The 22,992-nt window shown below is 38.2% G+C and overlaps 1 protein-coding gene across 1 annotated transcript in view; it reads right to left on the minus strand.

Moving 5' to 3' along the window:
* The window catches only part of RIC1 (RIC1 partner of RAB6A GEF complex), a 161,385-nt gene that overhangs the window by 39,038 nt on the left and 99,355 nt on the right, over positions 1-22,992 (minus strand). The window contains exons 5-8 of the mRNA XM_027773410.1: positions 20,960-21,067; positions 12,097-12,239; positions 11,698-11,831; positions 3,473-3,564 (exon numbers count right to left, since the gene is read on the minus strand). Of these exons, the coding sequence (XP_027629211.1) occupies positions 3,473-3,564; positions 11,698-11,831; positions 12,097-12,239; positions 20,960-21,067 (477 nt within the window). The remainder of the gene's footprint in view (positions 1-3,472; positions 3,565-11,697; positions 11,832-12,096; positions 12,240-20,959; positions 21,068-22,992) is intronic.

A 22,992-nucleotide genomic window follows, 5' to 3' on the forward strand; every position in this document is an offset into this window, starting at 1 on the left:
TCTAATCTGTGATTAATCCCCTCCAAACTATAGTCTTCCTCTATAGAAGTCTGATTGGAGTCTTTGTTATATTTTCAGTATCTCAGTTTAATATCTAATACATCTTCACTAGCTCCTTCTTTGTGTTACTCTCTGTTCTTTGGTGCCTGTCCTGTGAAACCTGGAGACCATGGTCTTCTCAGACTCACATTATTCCCATGTACTCAACTTGGGCTCAAGTTGAGTTCCCCGTCCCTGTGCCCCACCCTGGAAATACTCTCAGAGCAACAAAAGCATTTGGAGTTGTAGAGCTCATTTCGTTTCTCGTCTTTCAGGGTTTATGTTCTTGTTGCCTTATATTCCATGTCTTGGATTCAAAAGAGCAATTTCTTATTTTTGTCCATTTTCTTAGTTGTTTTGGGTAGAAGGCAAAATCTGCTATTCTTAGTCAAAAGCCAAATATTTGTAATAGATTTTTTTTTCTAGACTATTTGCCTAATGAGAGAGACTATCTCTTGGTGACAGCAGATATTTGTTTTTTCCTTTGCATTCGACAATTGTCAAATGATACTCTGGGTTGCTTAGTTCTAATAAGTCAGTGAGGAGTGCAAATATTTCTATTGCAAAAAGTAGGTACGAAGTCACTACTTATAAAAGACTGACAACCTTTTTATAATGTTTATTTTATTCATGAGACAGTATGCAATCACGTAGGAGGAAGAGATGAAAGGAGGGAAGCAGGCAGGAAGGCTTCCTTGAGAAGTCACACCGCAATGCCACCCCTAGCCATCAGGGTCCAAGGTGCATGCACACCTTGTGTTTTCAGGTTGACGTGGGATGGCATGTGAACTCACAGAAGGTCATACAGCAACCAGCACCACAGTTCAGCATGCTACCACCTATGCCACCAAGGCCAGGCCCAAATTATCATTTTAACTATCCTATAATGCTTATGTTTTTACTTTCTTTTTTCATTTACCACCAGCTCATTTTAAGAAAAAAAAAATTAATTTTAACTAAAAAAACCTTACCAATCCCAAAGCAAAAACATTTCTACAACGGACATATGGCTATTATACTATAAGTGATCAAATTTACCATTATTTACACCATCAATAAAAACTTGACATTATGCTAAATGATGCCACAAGTACACACCATCACCTATGACCAAATGCTTTACCAGAATCTAATTAAACCTTTAAACATAAAAGTAAGGGTTTAAGAATGATCCTCTGCAAAATGACATTACAGAAAACACTGAGGCAAATCTAGAATGTATGGCATTCTACAAAGAACTGACCTGGATTCTTAAAAATGTCAATGCTGGGGCCAGCAGATGGTGTGGTGGTTAAGGTTCTGGACTCCCATGTGGCCGACAGTGGTTCGAGTCTCAGACCTGGTGGCTTATTTTCTCTTTCTGGTAAGCACACATGCTCTATAGAAAATTTAAAGATAACAACAATAGTAACTAATATTAAAGCAATTCTTTTTTTTTTTAAACGTCAATACCATAAAAATAAGGTATAAGAAATATGGATAAAAGGTGACTAAAAAGAAATAACAACTATATATATTTCATGAATCTTGATTGATTCTAATAGGAACAAAGGAGCTATAAAATAAATATATTCTGGTGAGAACTGGGTTGATGCTAATATGAATTGGGTATAAGATCCTAAAGGGATTTATCATTAATTATCTCAAGTGTGATAATGATACTGGGTTTATTAAGATGTCTCTTTTTTTAGAAACCAAGAGATAATGTATATGCCCATCAGCATCAAAGTGGATAAATTACATTGTATTTCTATACTAGAACACCATTAATAATACAATTTTAAAAATTTCTATAGACACTGGCAAACGTGGATGAATCTCACAAGGTTGAATGAAAGAAGGTAGAGGGAAACAAAAATCTATTGATATAAAGTTCAAAATCATAAAAGACAGAAAACTGGTTACTATGTGAGTCAGCGAGGAGAACTAGCGAGGGTGCAGCTTGTGATAGGCTGGCAATATTCTATTTCTTAACCCAGCTGTGAACAGATAGATGGGTGTTCATATTACAACTTGTTTTTAAACTGTGCATGCTAGATTATGCATTCTTCTTCTTATTATTATTATTATTTTGCTATAGGGTGCATGTGCTTGCCAGAGAGACAGAGAGACAGAAAGCGAGAAATCACCCTGCAGGGGAAATGGCCACACTGCAATCCTTTCTCCTCCATTCTCCTCTCAGGATCTTGGGCATGCATGTACACATGCCCGGCATGAGTTTAAGCCACCAAGTCCGAGACTAGAACTGTGGTCAACTACATGGGAGTCCAGCGACATAGCCATTACGCTGCCAGTCCCTACATGAATGAATTGGAAATATTGAGAACAGCAAATGGCATAATGGTTACATCACTGGACTCCTACGTAGTCAACTGCAGTTCAAGTCCTGGACTCAGTGGCTTAGAACTCACGCCAGGGACCAGCAGTTAGTGTAATGGCTATGTGGATTAAAACAAAATACTGGTTTTATCTGTGAGCTTTAAATGTGCTTAATAATTAAGGTGAACCCATTAATTCTCAATGTCAACACTGATATTAAAAAAAAAAAAAAAGATTACTGAAAAAAGGGCAAAAAAATCTTTCAGATCCCTTTTAAACATTGAAGGACCTAAATGTTAACTAATTTAACTTGTAAGGCAGTTTTCTACCACTGGAGAAATGTTCACTTTGACAAATTAAAATGCTAAACTTCCAAAATATACCCTTCACCTTTGTTTGCTTCAGTCTCATAAAACTCCTTTGGATTTTATATTATGGCTGATGCATAAATTATAATAGGCATGATCATGATCAGCTTTTTTTTTTTTTTTTTTTTTGAGAGAGAGATTTTCGCTATAGGGCGCGTGCGCTTGCCAGACAGACAGAGAGAGAGAGACATAGAGACAGAAAGCGAGAAATCACCCCCCGGGGGGATGGTCACGACGCAATCCCTTCTCCTCCATTCTCCTCTCGGGATCTTGGGCACGCACGCACACACACTCGGCGTGCGTTTTAAGCCATCGGGTCCGGGACGCGAACCGCGGTCGACTACGTGGGAGTCCAGCGACATAGCCATTACGCTAACTGCTGGTTCCCGATCATGATCAGTTTATAAGTGTGTTAAAGAACATCTTACATTCAGGACCAGCAGATGGCATAGTGGTTATGTAGCTGGAATCTCACAGTGCCAACAGGCAGTTTGAGTCCTGGATCTGGTGGCTTGAAAAATCAGGCCCTGTGTATGTGTGTGCCCAAAATGGAGAAGGGATTGCAGTACAGCCATCCCCTCTCCCCCCAATTTCTCCCTTTTCCTATCTCTGCCTCTCTCTCTCTGGTGAGTGCATGCACCCTAAGGCAAAAACCTCAAAAAAACCTTACACACACTTATACTCAAAAAAGATCCCATTCTTTTGGGCAATAACTGTTTTAAAATTCAGAAATCTGTATCAATTACCTTGCACAACCAAATGCCATTAGTCGATACTTGTTGTTTACTGCAACACATGTTCCATCAATAACATCTTGTGGCCAAACTCCATGAAGCTGCTATAATAAAAAAAAATATGGCTTAAAAAGCATTCCCCCAAAATACTGTAATCAATATAATTCTCCTTAAATAAGCATAAAGTTATTAAGACTTTATTTAGTATAATGTACACTGAAAAATATCCATCAGGAATAACATCTGAATATTCTCCCTTAAAATGTCAAGCTTTTTATTAACTGGTTCGATAATACTTCCAAATGAGCTCAGTCCAGTGCTAATCTATTTATAAGCATTTAAAGTATCTGGACCAGCAGTTAGCGTAATGGCTATGTCGCTGGACTCCCATGTAGTTGACCATGGTTCGAGTCCCAGACCCAGTGGCTTAAACTCACACCGGGTGCGTGTGCGTGCGTGCCCAAGATCCCGAGAGGAAAATGGAGGAGAAGGGATTACGGCGTGGCCATCCCCCCTGGGGGATGATTTCTCGCTTTCTGTCTGTCTCTCTCTGTCTGTCTGGCGAGCGTACGTGCCCTATAGCAAAAAACCTCTCTGAAAAAAAATATGGATAGTCAATCTCCAAACTAAAATTAAGTAAAGATGATAGTAGAAACTATATCTAACTTGCCCACTACTACTATTTTCATCATGTAGCACAGAGTTTATCTTCTCAGTCAGTAAAAAGTAATACATTTTATTTGGCCTATCATCTAGAAACTATATATGATCTGTCAATATCTTACTACTCTCTATTATTCCCTTGCTTTATAGTATAATGCAATATCATGCTATCTGGCAACCTGATGCAATAGCTCAGTCTCTACCCTGACTCCCTAAAATGATCATTAGACCTTTCCAATCTTCCATTTTCACATCTGTGAATCTCTTCGCTGTAAAGAGAACATACATATATGTAGTACAATGGCTACCATTCAACAAGTTAAATGACATTATTATTAAGTTTACACCCTATTTAATTCCATATAGGTGGTAAAATAGATTAAGCACAGTTATCTGTTCTTATTTGTCAAATAAAGGACATTTTAGATCACAAATTCTAAGGCAAAGGTGATGATTATTACTTTAGTAAACACAAAAAGAAGCACACTAAAATACTTTATTTTGGAATAATCCCAAGAGTAAAACATTAGAAAAACTATACTACTATTTAATTCCAAAATGAGCTATGTAATCTACTATCTAAACCTGCAATATTTGCTTCTTTATTAGTAGGACCTTTACTTTTAAATTTTAATAACAAAACTAGACATTATTAAACAGAAAATAAAAAAACAGCATTGATTATTATTTGTTTGGACTACTGCGCAAACTAATACTCATTCCTCTAACAAATAGTTCCCAGGTGCTTACTATATCTACCATGTACTGTTCTAGGTTCTAAAGATATGGTAGGTATCCAAACATACCAAAATCCCTACTTGTACCCCTGATTTACATTCGAGTAGCAGACAAATGTGCTAAAAAGAATTGTATGGTAAACTGGAGGTTGAGAAATGTTTTATAAAAAGCAAAACAGGTTTTCCAATAAAGATGACTTTTGAAAAAAGTCCTGAAGGAAATCTAACAAGTATAAAGGCTCTATTGTAATAGTATTTCTGGCATGTTCACAGTGAAAGACTTGCCTCTGTGGATGGGATACAGAAAATAGTTTATGAGGTAAGATATACACGAGCTTGATTGTCACATTAAGAACTTAATGCTGTTTTCTCCAAGTTATATATGGGAGTCACTGAAATGTTTTAAAGAAAGTGTGTGTGTGTATGTAATTATTATTTTGGAGATACTTTTGCTATAGGCCATATGTGCTCACCAGAAAGAGACAGAAACTGAAAAATCACCCCCCCCAGGGGGCAGATGGCCACGTCACAATCCCTTCTCTTCCATTCTTGTCTTGGGATTTTGGACATGCACTCACACAGCACTTGGCGTGAGTTTTAAGTGACCAGGCCCAGGACTTGAACTGTGGTCAACTATGTGGGACTCCAGTGACCATTACATCATCTGCTGGTCCCATGTTTTAAATATTTTTAAAGCTTTCTATTATGAATTATACTGCATTATAGAAGAAATACACAAAATATTCAACTCATTAATATCATAAAATTAATATCATTTGTGGAATTACCACTCATGCCTAGAATTCAGTATCTAGAGTCCCTCCAATATTGCTGACTCCTGAACTCTGTACTCTCACCCTCTACCACAAAAGTAATCTATATTCACAATAACTTCCTTTTTCTCCTTTGAACCATTACAACTTAAACATGCATCCATATATACACTAATTTAGAATGGCCTATGTTTTGATTTTCCCTTTAATTTTGCATAAAATGGAATCACAGCATATATTAGTTTATGCCTGTTGGCTTTTACTCACCATGCTTGTGAGATCTATCTATGCTATTGCATATACCCTTAGTTCATTCAAGTTCACTACAGACTCAAACACTAAGCTTTAGCTCATTAGGTCTCTGGCCTCCTCTAGCCTACTAATCATTATCTTGTTAACATTCCAAAGTCTTCAAGCATATTTTCCTCTCAGCTTTTCTGATTATCTAGTCCTATAGATGGGTTCTGAACATAGTAGAATAATTCAACCTATTTTAATACATCTGTTAAATGTCATTTAATGTATTTTTCCAATTACTAGTAATACATATAAACTATTTTCTTATATATTTTCTCTATTTATACCTTATTTAACAATTGTCTTTTTTTTTCTGTTTGTTTTTTTTTTGTTGTTGTTGTTTTGGAAGAGGTTTTCTGCTATAGGGCACGTGCACTCGCCAGAAAGACAGAGAGAGAGAGAGAGAGATAGAAAGCGAGAAATCACCCCCCAGGGTGGATGGCCACGTCACAATCCCTTCTCCTCCATTTTCCTCTCGGGATCTTGGGCACGCACACACACGCGCCCATTGTGAGTTTAAGCCACCGGGTCCAGGATGCAAACCGCAGTCAACTACGTGGGAGTTCAGCTACATAGCCATTACGCTAACTGCTAGTTTCTACTATTGTAATTTGTTTTTTAAATCCTTAATTTATTGGAAATATTTCTTCAGCCACATATTAATAAACGCTGAGAATATATATTTTGTACTAACTCTTTAATATTCAAGAATCTAATCATTTTTCTTTTTTGAGAGGTTTTTGCTATAGGGCGTGTGTGCTTACCAGAAAGACAGAGAGACAGAAAGTAAGAAATCACCCTCCAAGGGGAATGGCCACACTGCAATCTTTTTTCTTCCATTCTCCTCTCGGAATTTTAGGCATGCATGCAAACACGCCCAGCGTGAATTTAAGCCACCGGGTGCGGGACCCCAACCACGGTCTACTATATGGGAGTCTAGCGACATAGCCATTATGCCAACTGCTGGTCCTAAGAACCTATCACTTTTCCTACACTAATATTTTTGGTTTTGGTTGAGTTCCAAATATAAATACAAATATGTATATACCTTATAGAAAAAAGCTTAAGATTTTTCAAAGTTTATTTTTATTATCTATTTACATGTTATCACAAAAGTACTGCTTATTACTTTACCATTTTAATAAAATTGATAATGAAAAACATTTATTAAAAATATTAAAAGTGATACTAAGTAGGGACCAGCAGTTGGCAAAATGGCTATGTTAATGGACTCCCATGTAGTCGATGGCAGTTCGAGTCCTGGACCTGGTGGCTTAAACTCACACCGGGCACATGTGCATGCATGCCTAAGATGCTGAGAGGAGAATGGAGGAGAAGGGATTGCGGCGTGGCCATCCCCCTGTGGGATGATTCTTGTTTTCTGTCTTTCTCTTTCTGGCGAGTGCATGCACTCTATAGCAAAACCTCTCAAAAGAAAAAAAAAAAAGTGATACTAAGTAGAACAAAAAAAGTCCCTTAAAAATTTAAATCCTTTCCATTTAAAGAGAACAGACAAAATATAAATATTTAGCTCTCCTGACTCCTTAAATTCTAACTTTTGTAACAGAAAAGTAATTTTTTTCAAGAAGCATTAATTGGCAAAAGCAAACAATGGGAAAGGAGGCAGCATTAGAAAATTATGAAAGCTGAGAAGCATATGGATGAATACTAGCCCTAACTAGCAGTAAAGAATACTAAGAAACAAACAAAGAATATTAAAAAATAGCTAAATTTATATTGCATGATACACAAACGGCTTGGGAAATCAGATGATGTCTCTGAAAGACTGGACTAATGCAGTTGGACTGGTTTGAGGCCTAGTTATAAAGCAGTGGGGTCCCCTCAGAGCAACTCCCAATGCCAAGCTTCTAAGATATATTCCACTCCCCATTCCAACAGAAAGCTGAGTATTTTTCTTTAGAGAAAAACGAAACAAAAACAAACAAAAAAAAGAAATCCCCGGAGATCTATGGACCACACTATAAACAGAAATAGAAACTTAAAAAATTCACAGACTGGGAACCAGCAGTTAGCGTAATGGCTATGTCGCTGGACTCCCACGTAGTCGACTGCGGTTCGTGTCCCAGACCCGGTGGCTTAAAACTCACGCCGGGCGCGTGTGCATGCGTGCCCAAGATCCCGAGAGGAGAATGGAGGGGAAGGGATTGCGGCGTGACCATCCCCCTGGGGGGTGATTTCTCGCTTTTTGTCTCTATGTCTCTCTCTGTCTGTCTGGCGAGCGCACGCGCCCTACAGTGAAAATCTCTCCAAAAAAAATAAAATTCACAGACTGAATTTGAGACCTCTAGCTTCTTACATAACTCAAATCCCAGAATACTGGGGTAGCCAGATATATATCCTCTGGAAAGGACTGTAACACTCTTTTCCAAGGAACACTAGAGAGAGAAAGGTGAGGGGAGGGAGGCAATTAGGGAAGAGAGGAAGGAAACAGCCTAAAGATAGGAGGTTCCTTAGGGAAATAACCCACTCAGCTCCTCCTACAGTAGAAATTATGTTCAACCAAATACATCAAAAACCAAAGAGCTATCAATGAATTCCATTTTATTCCAGGTCTCTGTCATAGCAGTTACATCCATACATTAACTACCCATATATTAATTAATCATTAGCTATCAAAGGATCCTAGACAAATAAAAGAGTCAAGGGAATTCTCAGGATGATGATGTTGATGGAAAGCCAAAAAACATAGCTGTGAGAAAGCCAAAAATACAGCTGTGTTAAAAGATGTCCACAGAGTAACCAGTCCAGTTTAGAACAGGCCAGAAGGCTCGAAGATAAATTTATTTAGAAAAATGAAACAGAATACCAAATGCATTTGAAAAAATTCAGGGAATACTTACACAACTGGCAGACAGTTTCTGACTGCAAAAGTGGTACTTTAAACAGGAAGTAAATGTAAAGAACAAAACAAATTATTAATTCTCAGTGAGAGGAAAACCCTGCAGGAAAGGAAAAATAATCATAGCATAGTATGTGGTGGAGCCAGCAGACGGCGAAATGGTTACAGTGCTGGACTCCCATGTAGACGACCATGGTTCAAGTCCTGAACCCAGTGGCTTAAACTCACGCAGGGCATGTGTACATGTGTGCCCAGGATCCTGAGAGAGGAATGGAGGATAAGAGATTCTGGCATGGCCATCAACCCTGGAGGGTGATTTCTCACTTTCTGTCCCTCTCTGTCTTTCCAGAGGGCACATGTGCCCTATAGCAAAAATTTGTCTTAAAAAAACAAAAACAAAATACATAGTATGTGGCCCAGTTCTAATAGGATTACATACCAATAAAAATATGAACAATGGGACCAGCAAATAGTGTAATATTTTCATTGCTGAACTCCCACAAAGTCAACCGTGGTTCAAGTCCTGGACCCAGCAACTTAAAACTCACGTTAGGTGCATGTGCGTACGTGCCCAAGATCCTGAGAGAAGAATGGAGAAGGGACTGCGGCATGTCATCCCCCTGGGGGTGACTTCTTGCTTTCTGTCTCTCTCTCTCTCTCTATCTGACATTTTGGTGAACGCACATACCCTATAGCAAAAATCTTTCAAAGAAAAATAAAACAACATGAACGATGAACAGTAATCTAATATAAATTACAGTCTCTATAGTAGGAAGATGAAAAGAATATATGACTATGATGGAAGCAGGAAAGAAAGAAGTAAATGTTAAACACAACTTAAAAAGCAAGGTGGCCCTGCAGTGCAGCAATTAAGCCCTGTGGAGGGACCTGGATCCCACATTACTCTGGTTTGAATACCATCCCCTGTAGCTTGAAAAACATACTGGGCATGTGTACGGTGTGCCTAAAATCCTGATGGGCTATAGAAATGGAGGAAAAGATAGCATGAACAGAACTCACTGGGCATTCTGGCTCATCCCCCATCCCTGTGAGGATACACAGCCTCTCAGAATAAATAAATAAATATTTTTTTATTTTAAAATTTGTTATAGGTCACATGTGCTCACCAGAGAGACAAAGGAAGAGAGGGAAAGTGAGAAAGCAAGTTGTCAGGTCTAGGACTTGAACTATGGTTGGCCATGTGGGAATCTAGCACCTTAGCCACCATACCACCTGCTGGATCCAAATCAGTATTCTTTTAGATGGCTTAATGCAATTTTTGTATCTATGATGTTAGAGTATTACCAACCTAGGAACCTTCAGTCTCCTTCTTCTGCTCAACTTTACTTTTTAAGTCAGAATTGGATTAAACTGAACCAGTTGAGAATGCCTGTAGTGTTGTTTATTATTTATACTGTTAATCACTGGTCCTCTGAGGGCCAGCAGGTGGCATGGTGGTTAAGGTGCTAGATTCCCACATGGCCAACTACAGTTTGAGTCCTGGACCTGGTTGCTTGCTTTCTCATTTTCCCTCTCTCTATCTCTCTTTCTCTGGTGAACATGTGTGACCTGTAGCGAAATTTAAAAGAACATTAATCATAATGATAAATAAAATAAATGAATCATTCATTTAAAAAAATTATTGATCACTTTCTGTCCCTCTCTGTCTTTCCAGAGGGCACATGTGCCCTATAGCAAAAATTTGTCTTAAAAAAACAAAAACAAAATACATAGTATGTGGCCCAGTTCTAATAGGATTACATACCAATAAAAATATGAACAATGGGACCAGCAAATAGTGTAATATTTTCATTGCTGAACTCCCACAAAGTCAACCGTGGTTCAAGTCCTGGACCCAGCAACTTAAAACTCACGTTAGGTGCATGTGCGTACGTGCCCAAGATCCTGAGAGAAGAATGGAGAAGGGACTGCGGCATGTCATCCCCCTGGGGGTGACTTCTTGCTTTCTGTCTCTCTCTCTCTCTCTCTATCTGACATTTTGGTGAACGCACATACCCTATAGCAAAAATCTTTCAAAGAAAAATAAAACAACATGAACGATGAACAGTAATCTAATATAAATTACAGTCTCTATAGTAGGAAGATGAAAAGAATATATGACTATGATGGAAGCAGGAAAGAAAGAAGTAAATGTTAAACACAACTTAAAAAGCAAGGTGGCCCTGCAGTGCAGCAATTAAGCCCTGTGGAGGGACCTGGATCCCACATTACTCTGGTTTGAATACCATCCCCTGTAGCTTGAAAAACATACTGGGCATGTGTACGGTGTGCCTAAAATCCTGATGGGCTATAGAAATGGAGGAAAAGATAGCATGAACAGAACTCACTGGGCATTCTGGCTCATCCCCCATCCCTGTGAGGATACACAGCCTCTCAGAATAAATAAATAAATATTTTTTTATTTTAAAATTTGTTATAGGTCACATGTGCTCACCAGAGAGACAAAGGAAGAGAGGGAAAGTGAGAAAGCAAGTTGTCAGGTCTAGGACTTGAACTATGGTTGGCCATGTAGGAATCCAGCACCTTATCCAACACACAACCTGCTAGCACCATAAATAACACGTTTTAAAAGTTGAAGGAAATATTCTGAGTAGTAGAGATAAGAATAATTGGAAAAAGAATAAAATAAATAAGGCAAAATTATTGCCTTCAATAATAGAAATTGGCAGGCAGAGAGCAGAGAAGGAAATGTCTGACAGAATTTTGTCCACACAATATTTATGTTTAGTTTGATTAAAAAATTAACCACTAAAATCAAATATATATATATATATCCTATATACATGTATCTGGTATATGTATAGAATATATATCTCAAAAAGGGGAGAGATTTAATAAAAAAAAAGAGTAAAATTAGTAAATGCAAAATAAAAAAGAAAAACATACCTCTGCAGTAAATCTACTTGATACTGGTGTGATAAATCCAACTTTACCATCATTAAATACAACAGCAAAGCCATCAAGTGTGGCACAATATTCCATGTCTCTGATGTGTACATCTGTAAAGCCCAGGAATGAACCTACTGATAAAGACAATAAGCACATGAAATAGCATTATGAAATAAAAACGATCTCGTATTTTGCCTGAAAACCCTGTGTATATAGTTTAAAAGGACAAGAATAATGACTTAACAACTCTATTTTTTCTTACTGAATGGCTCTCTCTCCCTTCTCTAACATAATCAATTCCAAACAAGAAAAATCAACGTTCACTCAAAAAAGTATCTACTGGATAATATAAAATATTACATAACCAGTTCCACCTCATATAGAAAGTAAAACTACCTCTAGATGATTGCAGATCTACTGAAAAGGGCACTGTACAAAGATTAATGGCTTTCCTTCCATTTGTCATTCCTTCCCAGTGAATAAGATGAAGAAGTCCATCAGAGGTAGCAACGAGGAGATCTTCCAGGACAGACTGCAAACTGCAGGGAAGTAAGCAACTTAAACTCAATTAACTTTTAAGAGCACACTGTGAAAACAATTAGAATTGAATATAATCACTTGAAAGAATAGTCATGTACAAAAAAGATTGGAAAAAAATATTTGAAACCAGTTACAAAATCATCTCTATTTGTAATTTGGCAATATAAAAACCATATCTAAAAGCAATTCCATCTGGAACCAGAAATTCTGGAAGAAATTAAAGATTACAGGGACCAGCAGGTAGTGTAATGGTTACATCACTGGACTCCCATGAGGTCAACTGCAGCCCGAGTCCTGGACTGGTGGCTTAAAACTCATACCCGGTTCATGTGCATACCTGCCCAAAATCCCAAGAGAAGAATGGAAAAGGGACTGTGGTGTAGCCACCACCTTCTGCCCCAGGGGGTGATTTCTAGCTTTCTGTCTCTCTGTCTCTACCTCTCCAGTAAGTGTATGTGCCCTATAGGCTATAGGCAGCCAGTCAAAAGCATGATTAATTGGGCCAAAAACTAGAAATACTAAATGAAAGAGAAAATTAGAAGTTGGAAGCATAAGTAATAGCTGACAAAAAAGGAAAAGAGGCAGAGAAGCTGCCTTAACAACAAGACTGATGTTCTTGAGCAATCTGGAGCACTAGAGGACGTAACAATCCTCTAATAGTGTCCCACAGAACTCAATGACAGAAATGTTCTACATCTATACTGACTGATAAAGGTAGCCGCTAGTCACATGCAGTCATGGTACACTTGAAATATAGCTAGTGTGACTAAAGAACTGCATTTTTGACTGAATTTGCTTTTTATTAACTTAAATAACTCCAGATGATTATTGGTCACTGTGCTGGAAGATATAGATATAGCTCCATCCCAATGTCTTGGTATATCTCAGGTATCACCGAGTTTCGCATTGTCACTGATTAAGCAAACATCTTTTGAACCCATACTTCTTGACAAGTGCTATGTTATGTTCTATGATGGATTTTCAAAGGTGAATAAAAAAAAGTCTCTCCCTTCAAAACACCTCTTGACAAATACTGAACAATAATTACAGGCCCACCTGTATCAGTGCAGCAATAGTGAGGAACTACAATGTTGGAGACCATATGGAAGAGAAACTTTCAGTTTCCATGTCAACCTGTAAATGCCAGCTGCACACATGCATGCCGGCTGGGAACGCTGGGGGAAGGAGTGTGAGATGAGACCTCTTTGAGAGTGCTTGTCTCTAACTTTCAGTCTCTCTCACACAACAGAAATAAACAAAAAGAATTATGTAGCATAGTCTCAACACTTACTGGTATTTGCAAAGATATTTAACATTTATTTAATGGAAAATAAATGCCTGCTCTGCTTGCCCTTGTCTGTCCAACTCCTAGGGCAGTACTAGTCATATATGGCACTAAATGTTTATGGAAAGAACAAAGGAAAGGGGAACCCATAAATCAGACTGCAAAGACACTGGTAGAGAGAAGAAAAGAATCATCAAAAAAATCAGTTGAAACTGATTATCAAGAAAGCTAAGAGAATAACGTGGATTTAAGAGAGGGCAATCAAGAGTATCGAGTACTATAAAAAATTCAAACACAAGAATGAATGAGAAGTGTTAAGTGTGTATGATATACACTTTATGAAATACTGTTATATTTCCTTACGTACTCAAGAAGAGAAATACTTTCATCTATGATAGTGGGGAAAAAAGATCTGCTTTAATCTCTAAACAATTCCATTCTTTGAAAAACTGACTTAAATGAGTCATTCCCCAAAGACTGAAGTTAATGAAATATTTATCTTCTTCCTAACTACAGAAGTACTGAAAAATTACAACTATATGTCCCTTTATTCAGCTCTATTTCTTGAACTTTATAGCATTCATAACTATTAAAATTCTGTTTATATAAAGTTTACCTTTTAAAATATTACATATATAAGGAATCTTCAAAATGTTCACGAAAACTGCATATTATAAAGAAACGATGCATGGATTTCAAAATTTTTTACACCAATATTAACTAATATTTTTATTCCATTTTCCTATGAATGTCTAAAGCACTTTGTATTCTTTCATTACAAATTTATAATTAGTGATGATATTTATGTGTAGCTTTTGATTGGTAGAGTATAAAAACTTTATGTTTTAGACCTGCTACTAGATGTCAAGACAGTCAATATAGCAGAGTAATCAATGGTTTATCAGTGATTTTCACTCAACAGGAGTCAACCTAGGTGTTTTCAAACTATATTCTCTCTCTCTCCCTTGGCCTATCTCTTTAGAAGAATCAATACATAGGACAGGATAGTCAGGAACAAGACCAACTTATCCTCCATAACTTAACTGCCTACTAGATGAAACTCAATAATTTTCTGATAAACTTAACAGGGCTCTTAATCGCTGTAACATTATGATCAACAATATTACTATTTTAAAAAACGAAGAGAAAAATGCTACCCAAAGTCAATACAAAAATTCATCAAAATGAGTGAACTAATGAACAACCCTGTTGTTGAAATTAGCAGATTATGACTTTAAAGTAACTGTGATAGGGGTTAGCAGGTGGTGTGGTGGTTAAGGTGCTGGACTCCTACATGGCTGATGGCAGTTTGAGTCCTGGGCCTGATGGCTTGAAAATCAGGCCGGACGCAAGTATATGTGTGTCCAAAATTCCAGAAGGTGAATAGAGGAGAAGGGATCCCATCCTCTCAGGGGGTGATTTCTCATTTTCCCTTTCATTGTCTCTGTCTCTCTCTGGGAAGTACACACACCCTATGGCAAAACCCTTAAAACAAAAAGAAAAACAAAACTGTGATAAACATAATACTGTCTAGAGAAAAAAAAAAAAGATATATATCCCTCTCCTCACTTAACTGAAAGTAAACTAGCTAAAGCAAAGGCGAATGTCTTTTGGTAAAGTACTGAATATTTCCATAAAGGTTGATAAATACACTTTGCCCCAAGCCACCCAAGTGTCTGCCCACCACTGATTTCCCCTTACAAAAACCTAGCAACCAAAGGATTAACTCTTGACATACCAGGGAAATGTCAGGACCCTATACCAATAACTAATTATACCTTTCCAAGTTGTACTGATTCTTAAACATTTAAAGTATCACCCTCGGTTATAAGTACAAAGAAAAAATGCATAGATACAAGCTAAATTATATCTTCAGAGAGCCTATGCAATCACTGGCTTAATGGGCTTAATGGGATTTAGTGTCCCAGATATGTGTATATGTGTTAGTGCATGTGTGCATTTCAAATTTAGAATCTTGACTGAATTCTAAAACACTTAATACAATTATAAAGCAATATGCTTGGCCATATCATATATATTTTTTTCTTTTTTTGGAGAGGTTTTCTTATTGGGCGCGTACGTTCGCCAGAAAGACAGAGAGAGACAGAGAGATGGAAAGCGAGAAATCACCCCCCAGAGGGGATGGCCATGCCGCAATCCCTTCTCCTCCATTCTCCTCTTGGGATCTTGGGCACGCACGCACACGTGCCTGGCGTGAGTTTAAGCCATTGGGTCCGGGATGTGAACCGCGGTAGATTACATGGGAGTCCAACGACATAGCCATTACGCTAACTGCTGGTTCCCAGCCGTATCATATATTACCATGTATAGTATATGGAAGTAGAACAGAATTTATGACTAAACAATTATTTTTAGAGGATTTTATAATTCATGAGTACTCAATTTTCAAAAATGCAAATATACTTCATACTTAACTAATATTAAACATTACATACTACATAGGGCTTTCCTAAGAGCCCAGGATGAAGGAAGAGATGAAATATACTGCAGTATTTGAAAGTTAGAAACAGAATACCTATGAGTTTATTTTGTTCATCTTATTTTGTTTTTTAAGGTTTTTGCCATAAGGCATGTACATTTGCTGGAGATAGAGAGAGAGAGAGACCGAGACCATGAGAAATCAATACCAGGGGTGGGGGGGATGGCAACACCACAATTCCTTTTCTTCAGAGACCAGCAAATGGAACAACTCTGCAAAAATAATAATTAGTGTGGTTTATTTCTAAGCACAAATATGAACGACTCAGGCCCAGAGAGGAGGCAAAAGCTGCCTTTCTTGGAGTGATCAGGTACAGAGGTCCCTTTTATTTGAAATTGAGAGCAAAAGACAACGTTTGAAATTTAGTGAAGGGTTTTTCCATTTGTCTGGCCAAGAAAAGTGGGACATGTGGAAGTGGGGCCTTGTAGGTTATTAGGTGGGTTTTACAGTTTTTAGGGTAGTGACTGGAAAGGAAGGGCTCTGAGATCAGAAAAGAATGTGCTTTAACAGAGATAAGGAGGCTTAATATACCTACTATGTCAGGGGCAGGATAGAGGGAGGATTCTGTTTTCAATATGTTAAAATGGTCTATTATTGTTTGTTGGTGTGACTCCCTTCAGGCCCTCTGGAAAGGACTTTAGAAATAGGAAAAAGCAGTCAGACTTCTGTCCTCACAACTTTGTGATTCAAGTCTTGGACGAGGCAGTTTGAAAAATCACACCAGGTAAGTGAGCATCAGTGCCGAAAATCTCAAGAAGAGAATGGAGAAGTGAAATTATTCCAGAGGGGGATTTCTCAGGTTCTCTCTCTCTCTGGCAAGTGTACATATCCTATAGTAAAAACTAAAAAACCAATAAAATAAAATACATGCTGTGGTTTGGATGTCTCTCTAAAAGCCATGTGCTAGGATTGGAATGTACTGTAAAGGTGTTAAATGAAAACTTAATCCCTTCATCCTGTCTCAGGGTGGGACCTCTGGATGTGATAAGGTCATCAGGCCTCTTATGATTGAGTTCTGGTAGATTTATAAGCGGAAAAAAGAGAATGGAACAGGGAGAAACTTACAAACAACTGCTTTGCTCAACATCCTGCACTCCACTGTGTTGCTGACTCACCAATTGGCCAGTAGATCTTGGCACTTCAAATCATGAATTGAATAAACCTCTATGACTTTATAAATAACCTAGTCTTAGGTATTTTTGTAGCAATGCAACAACAGATTAAGATATTATGACAATACTTTCACTTCTATAAGCAATAATATAACCATTATACCTAACTTTGACTTACATTATTTGTAGTGATGAAAAGGGAAAATAAAATGACTATAAAGCCTCCGTTTCATGTCTTCTCACGCAATTCAAAATCTATCAGAAATATCTAACCAAAGGTCAAATATGTATCACAAGTGTTAATAACACTGCTCTGAAATTCAATTATTTTATTGGAGTTTTGAGAGAAAAAAATGTAGCAATTTCCAACCACCTTAATCTTTAGATTAAAATCTAGCATCTGGGGGACAGGAGATGGCGTGGTGGTTGAGGGTGATGGACTTCCACATGGCCGACAGTGGCTCAAGTCCCAGACCTGGGCGGCTTGCTTAGCTGAATATGTTTTTTGGAGGAGTCCAACCCGGTAGGGCCCCAGGATCTGTCTGAGCACCTCCCCCAGCTTCCGGTTGGTTCAGTACGTTGGCAAGGCCGCTACTGTGCGCTCCCCCCACCCCCGAGGATTTTGCTCCAGAAACTGTGGCAGCCTTGCTGGGAAGCAACCCCCCTCTGACTCCCCAATATACTACTGTAAAAGACTTACATAGCTCTCTTATACATCCTGAGTATACGATAAAATGTTCCAGGAAGTCCCCCAACCGCTCCCATTTGCTCTGATCACTTACTATTAATAAAAATGCTTTATCTCCATGGTCACAATAGAGGGTGGGCTGAAGTTCTTTCTAGGTAGAAATAATCTTGACCTTTGGAAGGCCCTTCAAAATACATTTAAGGTAAACTTAATCCTTTCTTTACCTAAAATAGGATTAGGCCAAAACTGCCCAGGACACACCCACCCTCACCAAGTAAAATAGATAAATATATTAGGATTCCTCAAATTAAGTTTTAGATCCCTACAAAACTATATAAGTACCATTCTTTATTAAGATCCATAAGAACTAATATCTATACTTAAGACTTTCTTTTCTCAGCACCATTCCCAGTAATCACAAGATGGCTGCTACGCCACATCAGCTGATAATCATCTCTGCTTACCGGAACAGCTTTCCCGAAACTGCATTCCATGGAGACCCACCTACAATTGCGGAACTGCACTAGACCCACCCTTAATCCAATCCTAAATAGAATCTATGTTCTCTATTGTTAAAACTCTTATGAGCTGATAATTGAAACACGTAGTCCCTCTCCCATTTACTTGCATGTAACACGTTTTCAATAAAAACACACGATGATTCCTAGCAGTTGTCATTCCTCAGAGAGCGATCTCTGAGGGGTGTCCGGCATAGGACGTGCATGAAAGGCATCGAGGCCTCTGTCTTCTGTTCACCTTCGCCGCCTCCATCAAGATAACCCACCCACGCCGAGGCTGGACCCCCGGCAGATTTTTAAGTGAGTAAGGCTGTGGATTAGAAATAAATGCAATAACAAACACACAAAGACACATAAGTACAGAAAAGCAATGATGAAGAAGCTGTGACCCAGAACTGGCCTCAGGTTAATTCTTTTAATGGGCAGAAAATGGGGGAAGAAGAAATGGAATGTAAAGCCAGTTGCTATAGGATGTAAATCACTTGAAGTTGTGAAAAGGACTGGCGCTAAGTAATTTCTCTGATCTTTTGGGGACAAAATCCGAAACACACATACACACACATGTAGCTTCCTTTAGCTACAGCCCTGCAGTTATCAGGTGGGTATTGACAAAAACGAAAAATAACTGACAACAACAGGCAGATAGTGTTTTCTTATGTAAACGCTCATAGCCATTGCTAAAGAAGCTGACAAACCTGTGTTTCTGCATGTATCTAAAGTCACACCATGTTTTCTCAGAATGCCACCCTCCACAGACTCCCACATGGCCAACTGCAGCTTGAGTCCCAGACCTGGGGGCTTGCTTTCTCACTTTGTCTTTCTCTCTCTCATTGGGGTCAAATTTAAAAATAAATTAAGCTATATAAATTCATTCCTTAAAAATATATAATTTCTGTTTTCTTATGCAAGGATTTTATTTTATTTTTTTTTAGAATTATTTTGAAAATAGAAATTAATTTGGATAGTTCAAAAAATAATTTTTTTTTTAAGGTTTTTGACATTGGGTGCATGCACTCGCTGGACAGGAACCAGACAGTGAGAAGCAAAGTGAGAAATCACCACATTGCAATCATTTCTCCTCCATTCTCCTCCCGGGATTTGGGGCATACACACACATAGGTCTGGCATGATTTTCAAGCTTTGGGGCCTGGGGCTTGAACCACAGTCGGCTAAGTGGGAGTTTAGCACCTTAACCACTACACCACCTTCTGTCCCTCATACAGTTCAATATTTAAAGTCTTTTCCCAAAATCACTCCCCCAGCCACTCAGTTCTCACTCGCAACTCTTATTTTTTTTTAAGGTTTATTTATTTATTTTTAATCTCACGAGAGAGACATACACACCAAGACGTCTTTGATAGGGTCTCAGCATACCACGATTCCCTACCCCAGGCTTCCAGTTCTAGGCCTTGGATATGGCTTCAGAGTCACATCATGTGTCCAACTACCTAAAGAGCTCTACTCCCCTGTACCACTGTGGCTGCACCTCACCCAAGGCTCTTCTGTAGTCTTCCAGAACAAAACATATTCTACTGGGTTGTTGGAAGTCATGATGTATTTTTTCTATGCAAAAATGCATTATGACTTTCCTGATAACCCAATAATACCAACTTCTCATGGTTAAAAATGGACAGTAGCGTTATTATGCACATCTTGTTTTTATTTACCCCACAACATTATCTGGAAAGTTTTTTTTTTTTTTTAATAAAGAATCTACTTATTGTTTTTACAACAGCCTATTTGTTTAAATAAATTTTCTCTTTTCTTTTTTTGAGAGGTTTTTGCTATAGGGTGCATGCATTCGTCAGAAAGATAGAGATAGAGAGATAGAAAGTGAGAAATCACTCCCCGGGGGGATGGCCACACCACAATCCCTTCTCCATTCTCCTCTTGGGATGGGCCCAGCGTGAGTTTAAGCCACCGGGTCTGGGACTCAAACCATGGTCAACTACATGGGAGTCCAGTGACATAGCCATTATGCCAACTGCTGGTCCCAATAAATTATCTTACATCTATACAATGGAAACATATGCAGCTAAATTAAGTGACAACTAAAATTTTAACAGTGAAGTAATTTAGGAAAGAAAGCCAAATTATTAGTAAGACCACTTATTTTTTGTACCAAGTTGTCTAAAGTAGATTTTTGGTATTTCTGGCCACCTTCTCACAAAACCTTTATCCACACTTGGATCAGAAAGTTTAACTTTCTCCCAAGTATACATATACTTCCCAGGAACATATCAAGGTTTTGGAAACAAAGACACATTTTTTTCTTTTTCTCAACTTAAGTGCTTCTGTCAGTATTTCTCAGGACACATACTATGTTCTATCATTTAGTCAAGCTAACAACTTTTCGATCATTTTAAAAAATCGTAAAGTTGAAAATAAAATTATAGTTGGCATACTCCATCTATTGGCTTTACTATAATAGTTTAAGTATAATGACATGCCATTGGTAGAGCTTCAAAAGCCTTATTAGGTTTGATAAAGCATTTCTAGAGCCAAAGTTATTTTCAATGAAGAGAAATGAAATTAGTTTTCCTGGTGGTCATGTGATTTAAGAAACTAAATTGTCTACTATCATTACGTAATGATAATTTAACCGAAGCACTGTACCTCATGATGGGTGCTTGCAAATCCAGTATTTTCTTCATCTCTAAATTTAATGCTGGAGCACACTGTTCTTCCTTAAAATGAGGTATCCCCTTCATTTGTGGACTTCCTCTAAAAGAAATGACATAGGGTTAAGAGAAAGATACTGAATTCACCTCGATTCTGTGGTTAGCATATTAGGTGTTCATCCTTTAGATTCTCAAGTGAAGAATAAAAAGGGGGATGATTCCCCATAGTGCAGCAGTTAAACCCTGTGCATAGGGAGCTGGATCCCACATAGATGACCATGGTTTGAATCTCAGCCTTGCTGCTTGAAAAACACACCAGGCACATGTGCACTAGTGCCCTGAATCCTGACAAGATAGAAATGGAGGAAAACTGGAGAGATCAAGCAGAGAAAAGAGGAAAAAAACACTTAAGATAAAAGTGAATTCTCAAGAGAACCAAAAGACATTTTGTTTAAAATAACTGAGGGTTCTTTCTGTGTTGAGCAACTATAGAAATTCCATATAGTGCACATTCCAAGAGGCCCAGTCATCACTTCTTACCTTAACCATACCTAATTCTTGATTCCTATTCTTTAGATATAAATTAAGGTCAGATGCAGGGATGCAAGAGCTGTTTTCCAAATTACATGGTAATAGACAGCAAAAAAATTCCTGGCATTAAATGGCTGCACTAGAGTGCCTGGGCCATTGCCAACATAACTAAGCTAACATACAGAATCCCTCAAAAGAATGGCTATTTGGAATTCTTTATCTCCACACAGCACAGGAACAGATTACTATCCATTAGACTACTATATTTCCTCAATGCCTGTGGTAAAATTTAATAGTTATCTATCTCTCCTATATTGCTCTTGGCAGTGATATAATTTCCTCCTTTTCAATCACCTACAACTCTGAAAATCCATTTGTCAATACTACTAAAACTGTGAACAAAGAATCAAGTAAGCCAAATACCTTTTAAGGTTCCCATCCTTGTAAAACCTCTTTTGATGTTCAGAAATCTTTTATGCTTACTTTGTAGTTTTGAATTATATTTTATATAGAAGTGTGGTGGTACTTTATACCATACTGTTACTGCAATGACCTGGAATACTTGATTCCTATTATGTCTGAATGGCTAAACTGGCTAATATTTATTAACCACACAAGTTTGTGTTCAACCAGTATGTTTAACTGATATCGTTGCAGAAAACCAACAGTCAAGGAATGGAAAGCAGCACTCAGAGAGGTTAGGAGAACTATTTATTATGCCAGCACGCACAGAGGAGTTAACACTCAAAATCTCCAGCCCCAACTGGGGGTTGGACAGAGTCTTTTATGGGGGAATTGGGGAAGGGGAGGTCTCAGGGTGGGGATTAGACTCACATCCTGCACTATGCAGCATCAAAGTGAGGAGTCAGAGAAGCAGGAAGACTAATCCATTCACTGCACTAATCAATTCTAGGTTTCCAGGTTATCTTGTAGCTCAGGGAAGGGCAGTAAGTTGCTGGAGGGCAGAAAACTTAAGACAGCTATCAACACTGAGTTATTCATGAATTCAGGGTCTCTCCATATCAGGAGGAGTGGGGTTTAAAGACAATAGGAGTGTTAATCACTCTGTTTACTCATAGGCAAAGGAAAAAGCAAGTTTCTAGTCACAAGAATTTAACAGTTTATAATGGAGGCCAATCCTCCAAGATGGAGTCACACCTGCTTCAACAGACATTCCCTGAAAATAACATGAGTACTTGATTTAGAGGAGTCACATTGAAACCATTAATCTCACAGTTTCAGTGAATTTCCTATGATGTGCTCCATGTATGTTTTAAGGTTAACTTATTTTTCTTTTTTTTCCTCTTTTTTTTTTTTTTTTGGAGAGGTTTTTGCTATAGGGCGCGTGCGCTCGCCAGACAGACAGAGACAGAGAGACAGAAAGTGAGAAATCACCCCCCAGGAGGGGATGGCCACGCCGTATTCCCTTCTCCTCCGTTCTCGAACTCTCGGGTTCTTGGGCACGCACACACACGGGCCTGGCGTGAGTTTTAAGCC

This window comes from Tupaia chinensis, unplaced genomic scaffold (assembly GCF_000334495.1).
Source record: "Tupaia chinensis unplaced genomic scaffold, TupChi_1.0 Scaffold000354_1, whole genome shotgun sequence".
Taxonomy (NCBI): domain Eukaryota; kingdom Metazoa; phylum Chordata; class Mammalia; order Scandentia; family Tupaiidae; genus Tupaia; species Tupaia belangeri.